Below are 23,871 nucleotides of genomic sequence, written 5' to 3'. Positions count from 1 at the left end.
GGCGAAGCAGGATGAGTCAGCGCCTCACTGGCCCATATGGTACAACCAAGCACAACTCACCCGCCCAGAGTCACAATGAGCCACACAGTCACCCGCTGACCGCGGCATTGGTGTCAGCATGCGTGCGAGCAATGATGGCGAGGCCGAGGGCCGACCCATGTGTAAGTCGGGAAAGTGGATGGGGGGCCCCGCAGCTGTACAGAGGTAGGCGGGGTCACGACAGTGACCACATCAGCTGCGCACAAGACAGGGCCACATAAGCAGCGGCCGCCCCCCCACACCGTCCAGTGGGACAGTGAGACAGGCGCTGCTCCGACAGGGGAGGTCCCTTGGACCGCTTCCTGTAGAGCACAAATAGACGCTGAGAACAGCGCCAGGCGGCCGTGCGCGCCACATAGCAGGACAGCACTCGCACCGGGCAGAGGGGGTGGGACGTCGCGTCCTCCGCCGACCCATGGGGGGGAGGAAAAAAGCCGTCACCCTGAATCCTGAGGCACGACGGAGCCACAGAGAGGGCAGCCAGATCGCTGACCCTCTTGGCCGATGTCAGAGCCAGGAGCAAGGCGACCTGAGCCGAAAGGAATCTCGGGTCCGCCGTCTCCAAAGGCTCAAACGGGGCTTGGGATAATGCACGTAAAACCAGCGCTAAATCCCACTGTGGGGCAACAGGCCACGGCACCGGCCTGCACCTTCGCACCCCTCTAAGGAAGCGCTTCACAAGGGGTTGGGAGAGCACAGTCCTGTCCCCGAAGCCCTTGTGACAGGACGACATGGCGGCAGTGTAGGTTTTAACCGTACTGAACGCCAGCCCCCTGTCCATGAGCGGCTGGAGGAATGAAAGCACCACCGGCAGCGGACAGACGACCAGATCCGTCCCCTGGTCCAGACCCAGCGCTGGAAAGCCGACCACTTAGAGGAGTACTGCAGCCTGTGATCCCAGCGGATCAGGCTGTCCATCCATCTGTGCATCGAGCAGGAAGCGAGCCACTCCGAGTAGTGTCTCTGAAAGCGGTCAGACCTGCTGATGAGGCACCCTGGTGGCCCTGAAGGGAAGCCACTCTGCTGCCCTTGCCGCTGTCACAGTTCGGGGGGGTGCCCAGCCACTACCCATGGGGGAGGGGCCCCCTGAAAGGGCGGGGATGCCGGCCGTCGGGGGGCCTTTGCAGCAAGCCCAGGCTGCTTGTTAACCCTTTGGCTAACCCACAGCCGGCTCACACAATGTGTTCTGTAGTTACAAGAAACACAATTCTCCCCAGCGTCACTTTCGCCTGCCGTGCTTAACGTGTTTGGCACACACTTGATGCCATATATCACACGTGTACAGCGCAAAACACAGCCTGTCACGCACCTCTGGATGCAGGAGGAGGGACCGCGTCGGTGATGCCGTGGTCACGCACGAGCCCGCAGCCGGGCTCTGCTGGGGGGGATTGGCGTGCGTAATGTGTGGAGCAGTGATAGGATAACACTACATGCAGGGTTGTGAGTAGTGCTATCCTGTCCGCTTGAAGCGTAATGAATGTAGAGGAGTATATGTGGGTGTGTATATGTTCTGTCCACACGAAGCGAATGTCTGCTGTCGTGGGCTCATACAGTTTCTGTGGGGAGGGGTGTGTGAAGGGACCTCTGATCATGAACAGAGTGTACTGCTTGTGGCTTTGAGCTTCAAGCTGCAGATTAGCCACTTGGCTAACGGCAGTTGGCTCACACAGTGTGGGAAATGTGTGCTTGGTGTGGCTGGTTCGACTCAGACAGGCACAGACAGCATTTGTTCAACAAATTCCACAAAAGGAGAAAACCCAATACCAACCCAATGAGGGAATAGTCGAATATTTGGGTCCAGCCCTACTGCACTGGCTTCCAAATCTCTTCTACTGTCATGTTTAAGATTATAGTTAGCTTCTATTTCTCACCCAGTCACTATGTTTGTTTGAATTTGACTTGTCTTTTAGTAGTTGCAGCTGGAAGGATTTGTTGTTATTGCTATCAATATTATTATTATTTTAGAATTACATTGGTAGAACTGTTACACTTTATAGCTTGATGTGGTGTTAAAATATTTGTATAATAATTATTATTTTGATTGTCAATCTGGCCAGTGTAATGGGAATTCCAAACATATTGCATGTAACCCTGGACTCAGGGAGACTCATCTGTGATGTGGCACTGAATCTGTGTAAACGTAACAGTCAAAATGTCTCTGTTCTCTGTGGTATCCAGACTTCAGGGACAATGTGTCTCTGTGGGATGATATGATTGACCCTAAAGCTGGATAAATAACAGGCTCACGGAGCTCTCCTCACTCATTCGAGCATACATGTACACGGCGTATGTGTTTTGCTGTGAGTCCTTCTGCAGAAGACTTGAATAAAATTCACAGAAAGACAAGTGTTTGCCTGAGCTGTTTATTTAAACACGCAATTCCCACCACACCAGATTGTTAGAAATTAGGGACAAATCCACTCTTCTCCTTTCATGAAAAAATGTTTCCCAAACCTCCCAAGACCTGGGTTTTGATTCTGTGTGTATTTATATTAGTAGCATTGTCTTTGAACAGGGCATACTTTTAGAGAAAAATTAGTATGTGTACCCAATGTGTAACAAAAAAGAAACAGACATCAGAACATGGCATGACACAGGCATGTGCCCACTAATGAGGACAACAGGTCTAAGTTGAGCAGAATGAATGGATCTCAAAACCTGAATTCCCCATATGAGGACACAGGATTTTGGGAGGCTGTTTAGTTGAAGCTAAATAAGGGTTAAGGAGTGCAGTTGCTGAAGTCTCATAACTGTTTCTAATGAACTTTAGAATTTTGCCCTCATTTTCTTACAGTTGAGTCAGATTAAGAAAGCGTTATAGAGTCAGTATAGACAGAAGGAATCATAACAGCCACAAGTAACTCTTTACATTTTGGCATGTGCGTATTGTGTCAAGACTGGCTTGGAAAAAATAAAACAATATGCTTTTAAGTGTGTGGGGGGCACAGATGAGCATGCAGTGGCTTTCTAGCTTTCTTTTAAAATTATCCTCATAATTGGATTGTTTGTATTTTGCAGTGCAAAGATGAACCAGACAATGCTGACACTCCTCACTGTGGTCACTGACACTGACGCTGCTGGTGCAGTCCACTTCAGCCAAAGTGAAAGGTGGCGCTGGATGGATTTGTCTGTTTCTCTGCATGCCTTTGGTGTGAGAGACCCGGGTTTAATTCCCCATTGTGACACGTCCACCAATGTGTCCCTGAGCAGGAACTTTACGCCTAGTTTCTCCAGGGGCGTGCGACCTCTGACATATATAGCAATTGTAAGTATGAGGTATGCGCGCACTCACACACACACTGACGGGTGACATCACTGTGGCGGCTGATGATATCACTTCCTCCTCCTGCAGGTTCAGCGACCTTTTTGCCCAGGCGGAAGAGTACGAGGATTCCCAGACCAAGCCTCCTAAGTCCCGCTGTAAGGCTCCGGCCTCCTTGCCTCATTCCCGGAAAGGAGCGGCTCCGCCACCCAACAACGAGGAGGAGAGCGCCTCCAGCAGCGCCTCAGTACGTAGCCCCACCTCCACCTGCTCCTCTGTGTGAGGACAACCTGAATCTGCGTCTTGTTCTTTGATTGGTCCGTTTCAAAACCACAACGGAAAATTTTATATTTAATGTGTCTGATTTGTGTAACCAGGAAGCAGCTTTGTGTCTTCACCAAGAAGGAACCTCCAGGTTTGAAAAGTGAAGCCTCAAACCTGCATTCTCTCTAACAGCCAGCACTGGGGCGACTCCACTGGATCGTATATGGTCTCAGTCGCTAGTCTTCTTCAACACAGCATGATGTTCATTTAGTAAATTATGGTCCCATTTAGTGGAAAATAGACAAGAAAGCAGGGGAGGCTTTAGGCCGGGGCTACCTTGTGATTGACATGTCGCCATGTGTGACCCAAATATGGTACCCCATGGATGTTCAGTCTGTGTTCAGGACGGAGCTGAACACCTCTTTTCTCTCCGCTGGACAGGTAGGCTGGAATAAAACACAGCTGCTCGTTACTTTCTATAATTTGAACTAAAAGACGTACTGTTAGCATCTTCCAGTCTGAAGGGGAGATGTCCGTTAACCCGTTTCACTTCTTCAGCCATTTGGGAACAGACTTTTGTTGGTCCGAAGAAGCTGAAGCATTTATTCAGGGTGTCCGCGGGGTCTTAAAAAGTCTTAAAAGGTAATAAATCGATTTTGCCAAAGTTAAGGTCATTAAAAAGTATTAATCGCCATTTAACAAGGTATTAAATTTTTTTCAATGTGAAAATCCTGTTTGTCCAAAAGTTTGTTTGCTAAAAGTGTAGGTGAACGTATTTATTTATAAAGCATAGCCAAAAATACTAGACAGGCAGTGAGTAGCAACTGTGATTCCTTTCTGTAACGTTAGGCGCAGGGATCTACCGAGCGCCTATTTCACTCTTAAATGCTCCAAAAAATAGATCTGTGTGGACCTGAAAATGATTTACGAATACAACCGACCGTAATCTCCCACCTCGCCGGACCCGCAATGTTAATCATCGGAGTGGCGATCAGTAGTAACGGGATTAACTCGGTTGGCCGGTCGCTCTGTGGCCACTTTGAACAGCCCCGTTCCTGAAAAACGAGCGAGATGTGCTGCCAGCAGCGGAATCAGTAAGACAGAAGACAAAAGGGAAAATTCAAGGAGCGTGTGGGTTTGGCTAACGTTAGCCGGCTACTTAGCTAAATCTCTGCTTTTTATTGAAACAAATTCAACTTTTCATAAAGCCGATGCTCTCGTCAGTGTCACTTTTTGAGAGGATAAAGATAGTGGTCGCTGCCACACCGACCACTGGTCTCTGCCACACCGACCACTGGTCGCTACCACTAGGGGCGCTAAAGATAGTGGTCTCTGCCACACCGACCACTGGTCGCTACCACTAGGGTCGCTAAAGATAGTGGTCGCTGCCACACCGACCACTGGTCGCTACCACTAGGGTCGCTAAAGATAGTGGTCGCTGCCACACAGACCACTGGTCTCTGCCACACAGACCACTGGTCGCTACCACTAGGGGCGCTAAAGATAGTGGTCGCTGCCACACCGACCACTGGTCTCTGCCATACCGACCACTGGTCTCTGCCACACCGACCACTGGTCGCTACCACTAGGGTCGCTAAAGATAGTGGTCGCTGCCACACCGACCACTGGTCTCTGCCACACAGACCACTGGTCTCTGCCACACCGACCACTGGTCGCTACCACTAGGGGCGCTAAAGATAGTGGTCGCTGCCACACCGACCACTGGTCTCTGCCACACCGACCACTGGTCGCTACCACTAGGGTCGCTAAAGATAGTGGTCGCTGCCACACCGACCACTGGTCGCTACCACTAGGGTCGCTAAAGATAGTGGTCGCTGCCACACCGACCACTGGTCTCTGCCACACAGACCACTGGTCTCTGCCACACAGACCACTGGTCGCTACCACTAGGGTCGCTAAAGATAGTGGTCGCTGCCACACCGACCACTGGTCTCTGCCACACAGACCACTGGTCGCTGCCTTGCTGCCCCACAAGCTTGTTTATAAAAGTTTGATAACTTGTTGAACCTTTTTCATTATTTGTTTAATCATAGGGCTGAAGTTTAGGTTCTTGCAGAGTTTTTCATTCTTATCACACCCAGGTATGTAACTGGGTTCTTCACAGGGATACCATTAACTTCTGATAGATCACATTCCTTAAGTGGTAGCCTAATAAACAGATTTGTTCAAGTTCATTCTTAAGCCTGATACGGTAGAAAATTCCTCAACACATCTAATTGCTTTGATTCATTCCTCTCTATTAGACAAAAAAAAATTGTACTGTTGTAAGGTCACTTTAGGCCTACTTTGGAACCATAGACTGTATAAAACCTTGAAACTGACCTTTTTTAATGTGTACAGCCACAGTTTGTGTAACAAGGAACAGGAAGGAGCCATCCCTCAGAGACTGTGGTAGCGACCAGTGGTCCGTGTGGCAGAGACCAGTGGGCAGCGACCAGACCACAGAATTGGCTGCAACCCCTGCTGAGCGGGATTTTAAAAAAAGCTTGATGTGCTACAACAAACTTTATACATGTTGAACTCAGTGTTCTGCATAAACAGTTATGATTATTGACGAGTTAGTAGCCTGCCCAAAATCAAGGTTGGAGACTATCATGTAGCCTAGAGCATTTTTCTTGCACAAAGTTAATGAATAAAAAACAACCCCAAACTGAAGCAGCTGTAATTTGAATTAATATTATAGCGTACTAGTGGTAAGTTATATACTATTATATGAAATTATATTGAATATAGTAACATAATGAATATATTAATATCAAACTTTTAGTTTACTATTAAATTAACAATATACTTTCAATTTAATGTTATACTAATACAGTCATTTAGACTAGTTCCTCCTCCAGGTTGTACCTGTGCTACACCGCCTACACTACTTACGTTATTCATCACTCAGTTTATTCTCTTCATCTTTGTTCTCTCCTGGCCTATTTGAATTTTGCTGTATTGATCAAGTGGACGGTGAAAGTTATCACACATATTGCAGGCAAGCTCACATTATCTAGTTTAAACCAACTAAAACACAAAATTACACTGTGTTTCATGTGATTTGCTCTAATGTTGCGTACATAAACGTCATAGCTTATGTAAGACAGTTGCTTTTCGCAGGAAATCTGACCAGTCCTTCACATAGAAAACTGTTGGCCCATAAAGGCTGTTATAGGCAACTGAGAAAGTTGGTGAATGCCTCAGTTTTTAGGTGGTGTTACAACCTGATGACATATAGGCAATAAATATGTTATAAATATACTTAAATTCCTTTTAAAACCTCAAAAATGTCCCTTATAAAGGTGTGTGTTAGGTTTTATTGCAGGATTCCTGAATATACCCTGTTATTACCTGACACACCAACACCGTACTTGTAGAGCCAGAATATTTTCCTAACTGTCACTTTCTGTCACTCGGACAATCAAACACACTGAGACCTCCAGATTAAAGGAGCTGCTCTGATAACAGCACCTGTCAGGTAGACGTCCAGCAGGGTTTCGGCGGGGTCATTAAAAGTCTAAAATTTAAATTCGCTGAAGTTTGTGTTCTAGGTCTTAAATCATTTTAAACGGGTATTTATTTTCCAACGTCCATATAACACTACCTGTAATGCTCATTCAAATGGCCCCGCAGCGCTCGTGAATGTTTTTTCCTCCCGTGGTGGTGTAGTTCTTTCTGTCGTTCTTCAAAGGATGAGCGAATGTGAGAGAGAGTGGCAGAAAGTGACGGTGAAAGTTAGCAGACCAAAAGATCCACAAAGTTGCCACGTTACAGCTCTGTCCTCTGCTGTACATCTTGATAGTTAAATTAAATTAAAAAGAAAGGACTGTGTTGACCACAGAGGATCTGAGGTTAGTAAGGTAAAGCAAATTAGGGATGCAAACTAAAGTTAGTCCTTTTAAGCTATATGAGATTCTTTTGGATTTTAATGTACAAATTAAATGCTTGTAATAATAGCTACAGAAAGGAGGTGGTTCTCATGTTGCCTATTATTTATGTTAATTTCTACAAATGTATAAAGCAGTAAATTAAGACACAAAAGGCAAACATGAACAGTCCTATCTGTAATGATTCTGAGGTCATGTGTTTTCCTGCCATTATAAGGTGGTGAGGCTCAAAACTACTTAAGTTACTCCATAACAGTGCTTTGCTGCGCAATGAATGTAAAATCATTGTAGAGAGCATCAAAACTAACCAAATAAATTTTCCCAGATCTAACGGTTATAATTCAACCCCAGTAGACTTATTTAGCAAGTTTAGCTTTTGGGGTGTAGTTTATTCCAAATCTGCTCTAGATTTTCCTACTTATTCACAGATGTGGTAATAACAATGTTCCAAACTTATGTGGAATTGTGTATTTCTTTATTGGAAAACATAATTTTCTTGGGGGAGGCCCCCCAATTCCCCACACAGAAATACCATATTAATTTTTTACATTATACTTTACTGTGTAAAGTCAGTGGTGAGATGACGTCCCTCACCAACTCACTGACAAAGATTACGCCTGCGCTGTCTGACCCCGTCTTATTAACTGCGCATCGTCAAATAATACAGAAACATTCTTCCTCTTCTGAAAGATTTGTGCATGTTTCTGTCTCCACAGTGCCATCACAAGCCCTACTGGCAGCTCCTAACCACTTGAGAGACCTCTCCAGCTGTCTTAAATAACTGGGAGAGTAAGAGTGATTCTTAGCTTTGAGAAATTTTATAACTTGCTTTTATTCATAAGTTTAAAAGTAGGAGTAAATTTCATGAATTCTCAGCACTTAAGACTAAAATGGCACTTTGAGAAGCTTGATAAATTCCGGCCCTGATATTGTTCCATTACCTAGTCTACCTGACTTAAGAATTTGCATAATGTGGGACTTCTTATTTTAAACAATCTTTTTTTTTTAAACAAACCCTTTTATATTATTTAAGTAAAAGTGTTGCTGATGGAATAAAATTATGCATAGTCGCTTTTTCCACAAAACACAGTAAAGTAAGTAGTAAAAGGAAATTTTATTTAGCTCAACATTCAAGTTATTATCACTTAACACCAAAAAATTTCATTAACAATCTGGAAATAGAGAATGTTCAACATTATTGCAAAAAAGAATGAAAACAAATTGATTATCAAAATTGTTGCTCATTAATTATCTGATCAAGTAGTTAGTTACTTAGTCTATTCAGCTTTATGCAAGATGTGCCTTATTTTGTGTCTGTTAAATGTAGAAATGACGGGAAGATGTTGTGAGACGATGATACTAATAAAGAGAACTTGAATTGTAATAATGGAGTTGTATTTGCATTTTTGAGGACTACTATTTATTATTATTATATTTATTTTTCTTTTAACTGTATTTTGATGTATTTAAGTGTTTCCTGCTTAAACCGTGTATCTTGTTATCTGTTTTGTCTTTGCTCTTGTAAAAGCACTTTGTAACATGGTTTTGAAAAGTGCTCTCTAAATTAAGATTATTATTATAGTATTATTATAAGTGAAACATTTTCCAGGTGTTGTATTAAACTAATGCCATATTCTCTTAACACGAAAATATATATAATTTTACACTCTTCAAGTTGTAACATTTATAAAAGCATCAAATCAAGCACTAATGGATGAGGACAACAGCTTCTTCACGCATGCCGTTTTCAGTGTACATCATCGCTATAAAGTCGTGCAGCGCCCCTACAGGCTGCGCTCGGTACTGCACCGATGAACTACAGCCGTTTGGAAAGGAGGCGTGTGACATACAACAGCACACCGCTAACATCGTCTTCGGCTGAGCGAAACAACCCGAGTGTGTGTTAGCGTTCAGAAAAACAGGTACACTGTAAAATTTTAAACAATGCTGAATGTGTTGTGCTGCTGTATTTCACGTCATTTTGATGTTAGTGAGGCTGTGGTACACGCGTTGTTCCTAACGTATTTGCAGACGAGCTAAACTAAGCTAGGCTAGCTGTGATGCTAACTGGCTAACAGCAGCATAGGCCCGGCTGCATGCAGACAGGCCGTTGTGTATGCTAACAAGCTCATCGATAACTTTGAAAACATTGTTGTTTCACATTCTTTCCGGCCTAAAGACGAAAGCAGGGTTGCTCAAATGATAGAATTAAATGAAGTTTACAATTGATCAACTGCGCAGCGGTGTCACGAGCTTGACAACCGTAAAGTTAGATATTTAGCTGGTTAGCCCTTTGGCCGCCGTATTATTACCTGAATCTATTTGATCTAACGTTAGCTCACTAAACAAACAAATAGTGTTTCTGATAAAAAGGGAAGGTGATAAATTCGCTCACAATAACGTGGTTGTGCCACAGTAGTTACAGTTAATGTACTGGCCGTATAGTCCAAATTGTGGCTGTAATAATAAATCCTGTCTGAGAAATTAAGTGGAAATATAACGTATAAAACACAAAGTATTTGCAATGACATGTAAACATGTATTGACTTTTATTCTGTTTAGTTTGTTGGCTTGAATGTGAGTTGCCTCTGCAACACCCAACAGTATTTGTTAAAATCAGGAGAAGCTTGAAATAGCTAGGACAAGTAAGTGAATTAAAACCACAAATTTATTTATACTTAGATCAAAAAAGAATATTATATGAAAATAACTAAACATTTTCTAAACGCAATACAACTAGTCTGTTATCACTGTTATGGAGTAACTTAATTACAAAATAATTTTTACTGTGGGAAAAATGCGTAATTAAATTACAGTTACTTTTGAAAATGTTCATGATTACTTTGGGGGTTAGATCTGAATATATTCTGTAAAAAGCTAGGCTGTATGTTGTATAATATTAATTTTGTTGCTCTGTAAGTTTTTCATGTGCACAATGTCCATTTCCAACCACAGCCATTTAGTAAAGTTTGATGCTTTTGATTGGCTCTCATGTTTGAATTTTCAGTGCAGCCCCTCTGCCAGTTAAATTGCCTCTCAAGCTGCTTTGATTATGGTTAACAGTTGGAAACATTCATTAGTAATTTAGAAAAGTAATCAAAATTTAATGTAATTACATTACCTTTAAAGTAATTGAAATAGTTACACACCTATTACATTTTAAATAGGGTAACTTGTAATCGGTAACCTATTACATTTCCTAAGTAAACTCTGCATCCAAGCTGTGTGGCCCCCACAGTTACCCAGGAGAGCTTTAACCCCCTTGTGCCAGATGTTTATGAGCTGGGCAGCTGCAGAAATTTTTTTTTTTTAATTTAGGTTTGGTTGTTCTGCTAATGTAACTCAAATCCAGTAACTGCATCACCCTTTCTCAAGCTGGAAGAAATACTTTCACTTTCCATAAATGTTATATTAAAGTGTATTAGGTCTATGCTGAACAAATACAGGCTATGTACTGTATAAACATCTAAGTCAGGTGATCACTGGATTGATTCTGATATCCTGTTGTTGTGCAGAGCATGGCTTTCTTTTGATGGAAATTAGCCTATTTCGTTTCTGTAATTCACAGTGGTTATTAGTTTTATAGCAATGCACGACGGTGGAGTCATTGTGTGGTGAAACTGATCTTGGCTTTCACTCCGTAAGCTACCAAGCTGTTATTCAGGAAACTGTTATTCATGTTTGCGAAGCATAGGGAGAGAGCAAATATGGGTGGATAAAACTGTCGTTACAGTTATCACACTGTCTCCCTCTTTATATAGGCTTTTTCATTCAGCAATGGTCTGCTCCTGTGTTTTTGCCTCAATAATAGCTCAGAGGCTATTTCTAACTGATGCATAGCGAATCAACACTTATTATCCCTAAAAGAGACTTGAGACTTGACTTGGACTTGCATAAAATTACTTGTGATGATCTCTGACCAGCAAACACTAAACAATAATTTGGTATTTTAAAATCTGCGCCATATTTTCAGATATTTTGGTGTCAAAATGACCAATTGGTACAAAACATTTTGGAATCTGTGCAGTAGGTTCAGCTTCAGCTGGCAGCCGTGAACTGGCTGTAACATAGTCCTTCGGGACAATTATGCCTAAATTACGTCGGCAAAAAGTGCTTTTATACTGACAGGCTCAGACTGTTCTACCAGGTGCCAAATAGGCTGACCTACCTACCTGCTTGTCTACTGGCACCACTCTGCCCATGCACTTACTGCACATGTGTTTAAAGGCTCGTGCAGACTACACGATTTTCAGCGTCGGCCAATGGCCGCTACACAACTTGCCGTCTTGTGACGGAAGTCTTGAAGTCTTGAAGAATGGATTAGGACACGCAGTTAGCAGGGATTTTTAGCCCGATTTGCCGTTATGTACAGTAATCTCTCAGAAGAGCTACGTCTGTGCAGCTTTTCCCAGTCAAATATTATTATTATTATTTTTTAAGTCTCTCTCTTTCACTACACGCATCTTCCCTTTTCATCTCAGTTATAAATTTCTTCACATTCTTGTATGCTCTCTCTTTGTCTCCTCACTCCATGTTTCTTGGTTCCTCTCTACAGCAGCCGTGCCCCGCCGCGCCCCCACCCCCAGCGGAGCCGTCATGTGGCAGGAGGCCCGCAAACATGAGCGCAAGCTCCGTGGCATGATGGTAGATTACAAACGCCGAGGAGAGCGCCGGCGAGAGTACTATGAGAAGATAGTAAGAAACTTTGTCATCTTTCAGAAATGTATGCAGAGATACTTGAATAACATTTCTGCTGCGGTGTTTGTCTGTGGCAGCAAATCCAAAGTGCTGTCAGCTTTCTCCTGATGGATAATTTACAGCACAATACTTTTCCTCCCAAGGATTTTACTGCTGACCTCAACTGAGATGAATAAATGACACATTAATGTTTTTGATTTCCTCATGATTTCCATATGTGACTCTGAAAACCAATCTGCAAAAACCTGCTCCTCGGTGCGGAGAATTCTCTAGTATTGATTGAACTATTCCTTAACTCTAACTTCTTTCCCTAGGTATTTACCCCATTGATTGGTGCTCTTTGTAGTGTATATTGTCACTTGTAGATCTCTTACTGTATTGATGCTTTATTGATGCTTACATGTTGTTCCTCAAATGTAAGTCGCTTTGGATAAAAGCGTCTGCCAAATGAGTAAATGTATCGTACAATAATCACTCTTAATAATAATTTCATAATCACTTATGAAAAACATCCCAATAGATCAATTTCTCAGGCTACGCTGAAAATGTAGTGAGGACAGTTATTTCCAGATTTCCAAATGTTAGAGACAGATATTTGTTCGGCATTGGCTGTTAATTATCTACACAACCATTGCCTCTTCTTTCTCTGATGAGAACTCACTTTATGTGAAAACCTTAGTTTCTGCACCTTCTTAAAAGGTCTTATAACCGTGTGCTTCAGATCTCATTTTTCCTGCTCAGTTGGCGGTTAAGCTTTAAGTTAGCTGATGCTCGTAGACAACTTTACCTGCTGTTAGCTTTCTGTTTCTGCCAGTTGTGTTGTATTAAAGTTTTCTATATGGAGTCTAATTTAGACTTAAGCTGACAAGATGTATATAACTCTTAGATTTGCCGCAGTAGTTTGAACAACGAAGAAAAGGTTTGTTAGCCAAATTCACAAGACACTGTAAAGGCACCACATGCATGATGAAACTTATGAGTTCAACAGCTGCACAGTACAGAACATCTTTCAGTATTTGGTTAGTTTTATGTTGCCATTTTTTTGTCTATAGAATGCTTCTTACTTTTTCTCGACAGAAAAAAGATCCAGCACAGTTTCTGCAGGTTCATGGCCGAGCCTACAAGATCCACCTGGATCCTGCTGTGGCACTGGCTGCAGAGAGCCCCATCAACATGTGAGGAAATGCACCACATCAGACACACCAGGGGCACAGAGCTTTTGGAAATCTTTCGGATCAGATTATAACTCTTTCTGTTTTGTCAAAAGGATGCCATGGCAAGGAGATGCTAACAACATGATTGACAGGTTTGATGTCAGGGCTCACCTGGACTACATCCCCACGTACACACCTCCACTGCTCAACACATCGTAAGTCTTAAAGCAATATTACGCCATGTTTTACCAAAAAATCTATCTATTTTGACTGTCTTTATATTTAATTTATTAACTTTTGATTGTACGCAATTGCGGGGCATTGTGGTGCATTCATGTGTTCTTTGCAGATTGTTTTACATCTTGATATTTGAGGCACTTGACTAAAAATCATGGATACAACAAAGTACCATACCTTAAAGGGAAAAGTATGTCTAAAAAGAGATTGCGTTAAGCAGAGAGGTTTCTTTTTTGTTTGTTTTACAAATTTGTTTATTTCATCTTGCTACAGTCAACAAAATAAACATGCTTGGCTTATATAGAGCGCTAATATCAAGGTATTATGGCATACCAGGGTATTTAGAAATCCAGATGCTATGACTTTCAATAAAAGAGACTCTCCTCTTTCTAATAAATTAATAATGAGATGCTGCATTGAGGTGATATATTGTAGTATACTCCCTCAACATAGGCAGATGGTGGCATGTGAAACTGCCAGCAGCTAGTAAACAACACACACAGGAGCTTTAGCTGCAGCATTTATCCACTGACAAACTTGTGACCTACACTGTAGGCTACATCTGAGAGGCTTCTTCAGTTCTGACTGACTTGCAGGGAATCCCAGCTAATTAAACTCTGTGGGGTTGTTGTCAAGATGATCGATACTGCTTGGTTTGTTAGTGCTCCTGGCTTTTGTGATGACTGTCGTTATGGTCGTTAGAGAAGCCCGAGGCCAAGTCTCAACGAGTGTTGTTGGCATTCTTGCATCAGGCCAAATTGTGAGCTGGTTGAGACTCCCTGCCTGTCAGTCAGAACTGAAGAGATGCCTCTGATGAGAGGCAAAACGTCTTTGAGTGTCTTTAACCAAGTCCATTCGCCCTTGATTTTAACTTTCCATGGAAAACTATGACCTGAATGATTCAGAACCGTCACAGACGAAAAAACACATTCAGCCATTTTGATATCTGAAGTGCATCAAATGTTTAATGAAGTGTAAATAAACTGTGTTTCATAATATACAAAAACATTTGCCTAGTTTTAGTAGGTAAAATAAATTCATGATGTGAAGTTTTCGTTGTAAAAAGCTTTGTTTGAAACACCATTAGGGCTGAATTTCCTAACTGACAAAACATTTTCAGAACTTTTTTCTGAATGTTTTAACTCTCAAAACACTGGTTATTCTGGTTGTTACTATAGGTTAAAATAACTGTTACCTATCATTTAACAGGTCACTGAGATTTTTCAATTTCTTCTTCTACACGTCAGACATTTCAGCCTCAGTTAGATGCCAAAAATGCTCAGTGTGGAGATATGGGACTATTCAGTGAAGGGGTAAATAACGCTTCTACTCTTTGTCTCAGCACCCCAGAGCAGGAGATGGAGGAGAGGAAGTGCAATTATGAGCGCTACAGAGGCCTAGTGCAGAATGACTTTGCCAACAGTGAGTATCACAAACTTCATAGCTGATGTTCTCTGAGAAAATGGTTGAATTTCATTTGACTTTCAGAAGCTACAGTCAGTAATGCAATATAGTTAAGCCATTGTTAATATATTTCACACATGCACAGTGCTGCACATGTTCTTAATGGGACTATAATAGTCTTATAACCTGCCCTCAGTGAGTATATTTTGCAGTTGTGTTGTACTGTTAAACTCCCTGCTGTCTTCCTATAGTCTCAGAGGAGCAGTGTTTATACCAGATCTACCTGGACGAGCTCTACGGTGGCCTGCCGAAACCAAATGAGGACGAGAAGAAAAAGTATGTCATTTAACTGTTATATCCCTGCTGTGCTTAAAACCAGTAGTTTATTTGGAGCCAACTTATGGCTGTGTATTTATGAATCCTTCCTCCTATTGTTCAGACTGGCTGAAAAAAAGGCCACCATTGGTTACACCTATGAAGACAGCACTGTGACAGAGCCCGACCCCCAGTCAGACAAAGATGAAGACAATTCAGAGAACAGTGAATCCGAAGAGGATGAGGGCATCCCAGATATCGGTGAGGAAATGGGTCTGTCAGTAATGAGATTCACGCATCAGGAAAATTAAAACTCCAGAGACAAAAAAAAAAGAAAAGTTGTGACGTTAAGCAGCTTCAGAAACAGGATGCAGAGTAGAAACAACAGCTTTCAGAACACTGACAGAAACACACCTGACTTAATATACATTGATGTAATTATTCAATCAAGTTTGATAACTCGATGATGTACTTCTTTATTCCCGGTTTGTGCTTTTTTTGCTTGTTTGTAAAAAATAACACATACTTAACCGCTGTGACCTGAGAATCTGGTCTGAAAATACATATTTTCAGACCAGATTGCAGTGATCCGTCACTGCAAATGTTTGTCCTACAGGGGTATGAGGGTAAAATCTGCTTTGACATGTTGCTGTGTTTTAATAAAGCTTTGCGTCGTTTTGTCTCTGCATGTGAGTGCAGATGTGGAGGTCGATGTCGATGAGCTGAACCAGGAACAGGTGTTGGACCTAAACAAAATGGCAACCCCGTATGGAATGGGTGAAGGAGACTTTGTTAGGTAACTTCGCAATGATTATATCATCATGTCTCAAAAGTCAAATGTAGAGCAAAGCAACAATACCGGAGCTATTGGCTGAGATTTGAGATTCTCTTTCTCAGTTTACAAATGGAAATTCAGTGACCTGATTTAAAAAGTCTTGAAGCATTGGTGGAGTTGGTTAGACTTTGAACTACAAAAAACACTTGGTTTTATTTTATCTTTTTTATTAAATGCCCTAGTACACAAAAACCAACAATTGTCTCATCTAGTATTATCCCTGTAGACACAACCTTATTGAGCTCATGCCTCTATGACATTGAACTTATTCCTTCATTGCAATGAACGTGAACAGGGCAGCCAATTTTTTTTTAATTCTGGCAAGTAGTGTAATGTCACTGAGCATGCTCCTGGATGTGGTTTCATGTTTACATTGTTTTGCGAGGTGGGAGGAATGAACTTAAACTAGCTATGTCCTTAGGAATGAAGGAATATTTCATCCAAAATCAGCTGTTTGCCTTGTCGTGTGTTTTTAGGACTTGAATCATTTTTGGCTTTTCATGCTTATATATTAAATAGGAAATATAGTAAACATTTTACACTGTCAACATGATGTTTGTGTTTGTAGTTTAACACTGTTAACGTAATACCTGTTCATCAGGATGTTGAGGAAAGACAAGGAGGAAGTGGAGGCCATCAAACATGCCAAGGCCCTGGAGGCAGAGAAGGCCATGTACTCTGTAAGATGACTTCCACTGAAGAATTTGTGTGTGTTGTGTGATTAGTATATGCGACTTTTAAATGACATGTTTGATCGTCTCAGGGCCGGCGTTCTCGCAGACAAAGGAGAGAGTTCAGAGAGAAGAGACTAAAAGGTAGACAGATCAGCCCCCCAAGGTAAATTCATGTTGTCCTTTTTAAAGGGTTTTTCCTCATTAACAGTCTGCTTACCTCAAAACATGTTTAAGTATGTCCTCGTCCTCCTGTATTTCAGCTATGCCAGGAGAGACAGCCCAACGTACGATCCCTATAAACGGTAAGTTGACTAATTTTGTCCCTGACAAATGTTTTTGTGTGTCCGTGTTTTTGAACGTTATTTTCTGATCTATCTCAGGCCTGAGTCGGAGTCGAGCTCTGAGTCTCGGTCACGCTCTCGTTCTCCCGGCCCAGAGAAGATCACCTTCATCACCAGCTTCGGAGGCAGCGATGATGAAGCTGCAGCGGCAACACAAACACCCGCTCCTCACTCTGGCAACGCCCCCTCCAACTTGCAGCACCCTGCAGGTCATAGCAGGGGCTCCCGGTCGGTAACTTTCCATCTTCCTGGCTTTTCATTGGTTATTTTCCTCTTACAGTCGATTTGTTGTCTGTTGAAATGATCACAGCTGATTTTTGTGGTAGGTGAGGTTTTTAATCAAGCGAATGTCAGTGCAAAGAATTGCTGTTGTATAACAAATGGACCATTTCCACCCTGCATGTGCGTATAGAAGATGTGTATGAATGGATAGTTTTAAGCAGTGACACACATTTACTACTATTTGATTGTGCATGTCAGGTTGTTGCAATGCAGTTCCTAGCAAGTAAATGCAATTTTAATATTTCATTATTCATACCTCAATGCGAAGTGACAGTAACATTTCTTAAAAACAAGAAAACAGAAGTATTCTGAACATAGGCTAGGTGCTGGGCTGGTGTTGTTACTAAAACAGTTTGTCTCTGTTTGTCCAGGAGACGAAGGTCATCCTCCAGTCGCTCCCCTTCCTCATCCTCACATTCCTCATCTCGGTCCTCCTCTCGCTCTTCTTCCCGTTCACGTCGCACCCGGCGTGGACGCGGGGAAAGGGATGGGCGGCGATCGCGGTCGAGAAGGCGTTCCAGGTCTTACTCTCGGGGTAGAGGGGGGAACGGGCGGGCCGGATCCTGGAGGAGACGTGACCGGACGCGATCGCGGTCCAACGACCGAGACAGGGAGCGAGACCGAGACAGGGAGCGGGACAGGAGACGGTACTCGGCACGCAAACGAACGAGGTAAGGCTTTCTGTTGACTCTAATCGGTGCTTTTGCATTGATTTCCAACACACATCGCAGTGACCTAAGCTCACTTTGCGTTTTCTGTCAGGTCCCGTTCCAGCTCACGGCACGGGGGCAGTTCAAGACGAGGGGCTCGGAGCAGTGGAGGCCACCGGCGGGGGGACAGCGACAGTCACAGTCCCTCTCAGTCCCCCAGTCGCGGTAATCACAGTCCCTCCCCTGCTCACAGAGGAGCCCAGCCCTCTACCACCACCGTCGCTGACAAGCTAAGAAAGTAAGAAGACCATGTAAACACTGTAGCAAAGAAGTATCTTCAACTCCTGAATGAGGCAGCAGCTGGGGATGCACTGATCATAATTGCCTAAAAGATGGTCTAAAGCTGATGTATACTTATGCATCAAATTTACACCATAGCCTACATGTAGCTGCGTATCCTACGCTGTAGCCCGACATTATCTCCCCAAAAATATGACTACTTGTCGCAGCGATGCATACAGCAAGAACTGTGATTATAGAAACCCCACTGGCAACTAGTGTTTTGGCAGTATAATTGCAGAGCAAAGCAGACACCAACGCACAAGTAAACTGAATGTCCGTGGGCAAAGTTATTCAACGATATTTGACGCACAACGGCTGGAATAGAGTTGTGTGGCGGGTGTGGGTCGCTTTGTTTGCCATTTACAGAGCCAGGACTGTTTACAAAAAATGGAAAGATGTGTTAGATTAGAATCACTTAAGCCTAGTTCACACTACATGATTTTTAGCCCAATTTGCCGCTTGGCGAGCTCGCCGTGAGTAGTTCACACATAACGACTGGCGCTTCAAAACGGCTTCCCGACACATTTCTGACACATCCAAATATCTGGAGGAGTCGGCCAACTCGACATCCACATCCAGCCAATGAGAGCAGGCAGCTGGCAGAGCAGGCAGCTACACATTTCACGTGTGTTCTTGACAAAACGTGGTTCGGAGACCAGTGTCGGGTGACACAGTCGCTGTCAGCTCGTGTAGTGTGAGACCCCCTGTCACCTATCAGAATGCCACAACGACTTCAAGACTCCCATCACAAGATGGCAAGTTATGTAGTGTGAACGGCACGGCCATCAGCTGACGCTGAAAGTCGTGTAGTCTGTAGTCCTTAACTTTGTGCTACAACTCAGCCATCAAGCAGCTGATCTAACAATAAGTGTTTGTTAATTAACCTGATGAGGAAGCAATGTTTTTTGTTGTTGTTTTTAGATGTCTTCATCACCCCAGTCTTTTTGTCTTCCTCTCTCCAGGCCTGATACTCCGGGTGGTAAAGAGACGGGAGCTGCCAAAGTCAGTAAGAATTTGATCTAGCTGGGTTTCTTGCTAAAGCCTACGCCTCCCTCATCCCTGACAGGCTGACATGGTTGTCCACCAGACTGGGATGTAGAAGCCATTGTTGCCCACAGAAAATAAAATGATGATGTGATTTTTCTTTTTTTTTCTTTTTCCCCCCACAAAGTGGACATGCTCTGCAGTCAAAACCCTTCATCTGTTTTGAATTTGCTATTACAGTATTCTTCACCTACTCAGTATTTTGCTGAGAAGAATGTGAACTTGCCAACACTGAAAAAATGACTGCCATCTCTGTATGGAGTGATGAACATTTAGGCACCCTGTGAAGTCATCATTGTCTTGATTGTGCTTTTAGTCCGGGTTGTACATGCATGTATACATATACATGTTGGTGAGAGAGTTGGTTTTATCTGTTTGTAGTCTCAAATACACAACATCATATCACATCAATGACCCTAAGTGACAGAAGACAATTAATCTTTGATGAAAAATGAGATGTGTGTACTCCGGACAGTCGTTTTTGGGCTTGTTTGAACATGCACTAGAATGCATGCTCTTACTCTTAAAGTGACATGCTTTGTCCCACATACCGATTTAAGACTTGAGATAAGGGTTAAAGGAACAGTTCAACATTTTCGGAAATGCACTTATTTCCTGTCTGAGGAGATCAATACAACTCTCATGTCTGTACATGAAATATGAAGCTGCTGGGAGGAGTCTGTTAGCTTAGCTCACTGCAGAGACTGAGACTGGGTGGAGGCAGCTAACCTTGCTCTGTCCAAAGGTAAAAATCTACCTAACAGCACACATAAAGCATGTTGTATCTTGTTTGTTTAATCCATTCAGAAAGTGGGGAAAAAATACAAATCACTGTTTATGGTGGGTTGTGTGCCAGCTTATTTCTAGATTAAACAAACCAGATTCGTGCTTATTAGTGAGCTTTACAATTGCTAGTTGGCGGATGTTCTTAACTTTGGACAGAGTTTGGTCTGAGCCAGTTAACCGGCTACTCATGGTAGCTTCACATTTAGTGTATAGGCCTGAGATCTTCTCATCTCTGTACAAAAGGGTAAATGAACGTTCTTTCCCCCCAGATGTAAAACTTTTTGTTTTAACCGTTTGCTGTCCATCAGCTTCTCTTCTCACTGCATTTTCTGGCAAAGAAGAAAAGATTTGAATATACTCTCAACAGTCAAACAGACAAGTAGAGTGGAAGTTCCAATCTGCTTCTCTGTTACACTTGCCTGCAGTGTTGTGACCGGCAGTTTTTCTTGCCTGGCCAGGTTTAAGCAGCCCAATGATGGGTGTGCCACTGACAAAATGCCACCGGCTCTTTCCAAGCTTTCGGAACTCACTGGACCTGAACTTGTCTTTGTGTCACTTTCCGACCCTCTCTCCTCCTCCTGCCGTCCAGCGTTCGTACATATAAATATATTGCTTAAAGGTCCATGTGAATGGTTGCTGTCCTGCTTCTAAATTATCCTAATGTTAATGCCACTGTCCACACACACACACACACACACAGCTTGTTCAGCGTCCGCTGTGTTTGTGGGCTGAACAAACATCACAAATAATTCATTTATCTGTGTCTTTTTGGTTGTTTTTTTTTATCTCCACCAGCTACTGTACATAAGTCATTTTACCAAAATTGTATTACAGCACACACACTTTTGTCGGGCTGTGAAAGGATGTGCTAACACAGTTGTGTCACCTACAGCCCAAGATGACCCCACAGGAGCGTCTGAAGCTACGAATGCAGAAGGCGCTTAACAAGCAGTGTGAGTACAACTTAGCGGAGAGTAAGGTGTTTACGGTTTGTGCACAAGTTAAGAAACAGCGCAGGCGTCCGAGTCGTGAAAATGTTTTTCACATAACATTTTGTCACGTTATTCAAATTACAAAGGATGCAAAATCTGATCAGTGGTTTTGTTTTTTTGTTCCCTCAATTTCCTGTGGGTTTTCCCGACCTGCAGCCAAGGCAGATAAAAAAGCCGCTCAGGTGAAGATCCAGCAGCAGGAAAACAAAAGACAGGTGTGTGTTTGTGTATGTACTTGAATTGTAGGCACAGACTCTCTTATCCTGCATCTCCCCTCATGGCTGTTTGTTTTACAGGAGCGAGAGGGAGAACTACGAGCCATGGCACGCAAGATACGCATGAAGTAAGAATCTGTGTGTGTGCAAGTGGACGGTTTGGTATTTGTGTGTTGCAGTTGTCTGACCCAGAGGCTCTGCATTTAGGGAGCGTGAGAGACGTGAGAAAGAGAGGGATGAATGGGAAAGACAGTACGGCCGACAGAGCCACTCGCCTTCTCCTTCCAAATATGGTAAGACTTTTGATAATATGATGATAATAATTTGGTTTAATGAACATGTAGTGTTTCGTGTGTGCACGTCTTGTATACTCTACAGAAGTAAATAAATAAAAAATAATAATAAAAAAACCATCATTTCAGCTGAGCCTCTGTCTGATTTGCTGGCGCCAGGTTCATAGGTTTTAATATGTTCTGGCTCGCTATTGTTTTGATCGTGTGTCTGTGTCTTTTGTCCCTCAGGCCGAGAACACAACTACAGAAGGTATGTGAGAAGCCACAGGAATCAGCACAGCTCCGATGAAGCAGAATGAATTGTGGGATTTGTTCACACTAATGCACAAACACCATCTCAAAGTCTCTTCACAGTGCTCTCATATGTAATACTTTAACAATGTGTTGTTGTTTTTTTCTTCTTCACTCAATCAAATCAGTGTCTTGAGAGACCAAAGAACAAAAATAATCCAGAACAAGTTTCTAAGTAACTAAAACTAAATACTTCAAACTTTTCACAGAAGTTTAGAAATGTTTCAACTCCGACTGGATCGATGACTATATTTGAGAATTAAAAAAATTCTGATAACAAATGCTTTACATGGTGGAACAAGGATAAAAACATTTCAGGAGGCAAAAAAAAATCAGACAATTAAAATAATACAAAAAAGAAAGATTAACAGACATTTTGGTAAGAATATGGATGTATGTTCTTTAGACCAACCAGTAAATCTGTGTTAATCTTAAGTATCATTAAAAGCACAATCTCTTATTCAAATATAAACACAAGTGTTGGCCAACCACCAAATTATGAAACGCAGGATTTGAAGGTGCTGTTGCTCCTAAACTGACCCATTTAATGCACAGAGTAATGATGTTACAGAAGTCTCGTTTACATTATTAACGTGTGTGAAAACCGGAGCACAAACCGGCTTTTCTGTTCAGTTGTTGTTAGTTGGTGTCCAGGCCTTTAAGACAAGAAAGAGACAATTTTTCACATTTATGTTTGTCAGATTACACTGCTCCCATCTTGATACTGACTCCTTTTGTAATTTTTTCCCCCAGGAGGTCTCGGTCTCGATCTCGATCACGGAGTCCACACTACCGGTACTGAGCTGTGGAAAACATCTTACAGAACCTTCAGCACAGGACTTTGTCATTGGCACACATACTGTCCAACATGCAGGCAACATGGGAATTTGAAGAGATGGACTGACTATCCTCTGGCTCCCAAATCTATACCTGAACACCATGTTTTCTGGTACTCTGTGTCTACAAAATATACTATTTTGACTGTGACACCTTAGTTTCAGTAATTACATAACCTATTGGTTCATGTTTGATCTGTCTTTTCCTTTCTGTTTCATCTTGTAAAGAGAATGCAGGTTTATTAAATGAGTTTCTGGTTTCTTCTGCATGCTCCTTTTATTTCTGGCTGAACAGTTCTTCTCAATGTGGACTTGTCCGGAGATGTCAGTTTGCATTTCAAAATACACAATACTAAGCAATATCTCACCTTTTACCTTACATCTTCCTCGTGTCCTTTTGCTCCCCATCAGCCATTTACTTTTCTCTAACAAGAAACGCTTACAGTCAAGACCATCTTAAACTACTTTCATGAGCTGATGTACAGGATGTTTATACACATCACTTAAAAATGTCTTTATCAAAGCAGATGCAAAGTTAATGAATGAATTAAATATATTGACCACTCTCTTTTTTTATACTGTCCTCTGCCAACCAGTTAACAGCAGCAAATAACTTGTTTTTGTTCCCAGTAATGTGGAATGTGAAATACAGAACAAAAAATAAAACTGACTTTGAAAGTATGTTGATTTTGTAGTTGTTTTTTTTCCTGTCTAGCTACATGATGTAATACAGATATTCAGGTTCCTTCACGGGAGCTGTTTTGCATTTCGTCTGAATACATTAGCCTAAATATTTAATCAAATGTTGATCACAAAAATGGCACCTAAATCAGTAGGATATATGTGGTCTTATGGAGACACTTTATTTCCCGTGACTCACTGAAGTCTGCCACTGAGTTGCACTTTATTTTTATCAGGAGGTGGCGACAAATCCCTACTTGCAGTTTAAGATGCTTCACAGCATTTTAAAAAATATATATTTTTGTATATTTTTATGGCTTGTCACAGCTGGTCAACAAGAAAA

At 42.3% G+C, this 23,871-nt stretch overlaps 1 protein-coding gene across 3 annotated transcripts; it reads left to right on the top strand.

Annotated features, from left to right (window-relative positions):
- The first annotated feature begins 9,223 nt into the window (after nucleotides 1-9,223).
- Nucleotides 9,224-23,528, top strand: LOC119882395 (CLK4-associating serine/arginine rich protein). 3 transcript variants are annotated; one of them, XM_038692414.1, is made up of 21 exons: nucleotides 9,224-9,380; nucleotides 12,014-12,153; nucleotides 13,234-13,331; nucleotides 13,424-13,525; nucleotides 14,890-14,969; nucleotides 15,203-15,287; nucleotides 15,391-15,527; nucleotides 15,966-16,062; nucleotides 16,703-16,781; nucleotides 16,865-16,938; nucleotides 17,036-17,077; nucleotides 17,156-17,344; nucleotides 17,770-18,069; nucleotides 18,161-18,346; nucleotides 19,353-19,392; nucleotides 21,113-21,173; nucleotides 21,369-21,427; nucleotides 21,509-21,555; nucleotides 21,635-21,720; nucleotides 21,949-21,970; nucleotides 22,765-23,528. In XM_038692414.1, exons 2-21 carry the CDS (start codon nucleotides 12,055-12,057, stop codon nucleotides 22,811-22,813), a joined length of 1,932 nt encoding a protein of 643 aa, XP_038548342.1. In that variant the 5' UTR covers nucleotides 9,224-9,380; nucleotides 12,014-12,054; the 3' UTR covers nucleotides 22,814-23,528. The 3 variants fall into 3 exon arrangements, 2 of the variants coding, with proteins under 2 accessions (XP_038548342.1, XP_038548344.1); XM_038692416.1 differs by having other exon boundaries at nucleotides 21,949-22,022; XR_005440505.1 differs by lacking the exons at nucleotides 21,949-21,970; nucleotides 22,765-23,528 and having other exon boundaries at nucleotides 9,225-9,380; nucleotides 19,353-19,396; nucleotides 21,635-21,674.
- Nucleotides 23,529-23,871: the final 343 nt, after the last annotated feature.

The sequence above is a fragment of the Micropterus salmoides genome, unplaced genomic scaffold, assembly GCF_014851395.1.
Source record: "Micropterus salmoides isolate LMB-PRFRI ecotype aquatic unplaced genomic scaffold, ASM1485139v1 Ms_hic_scaffold_3, whole genome shotgun sequence".
In the NCBI taxonomy this organism is placed as follows: domain Eukaryota; kingdom Metazoa; phylum Chordata; class Actinopteri; order Centrarchiformes; family Centrarchidae; genus Micropterus; species Micropterus salmoides.
Note: the sequence above shows the minus strand (reverse complement) of the source record. Positions and strands in the feature narration are given on the sequence as shown.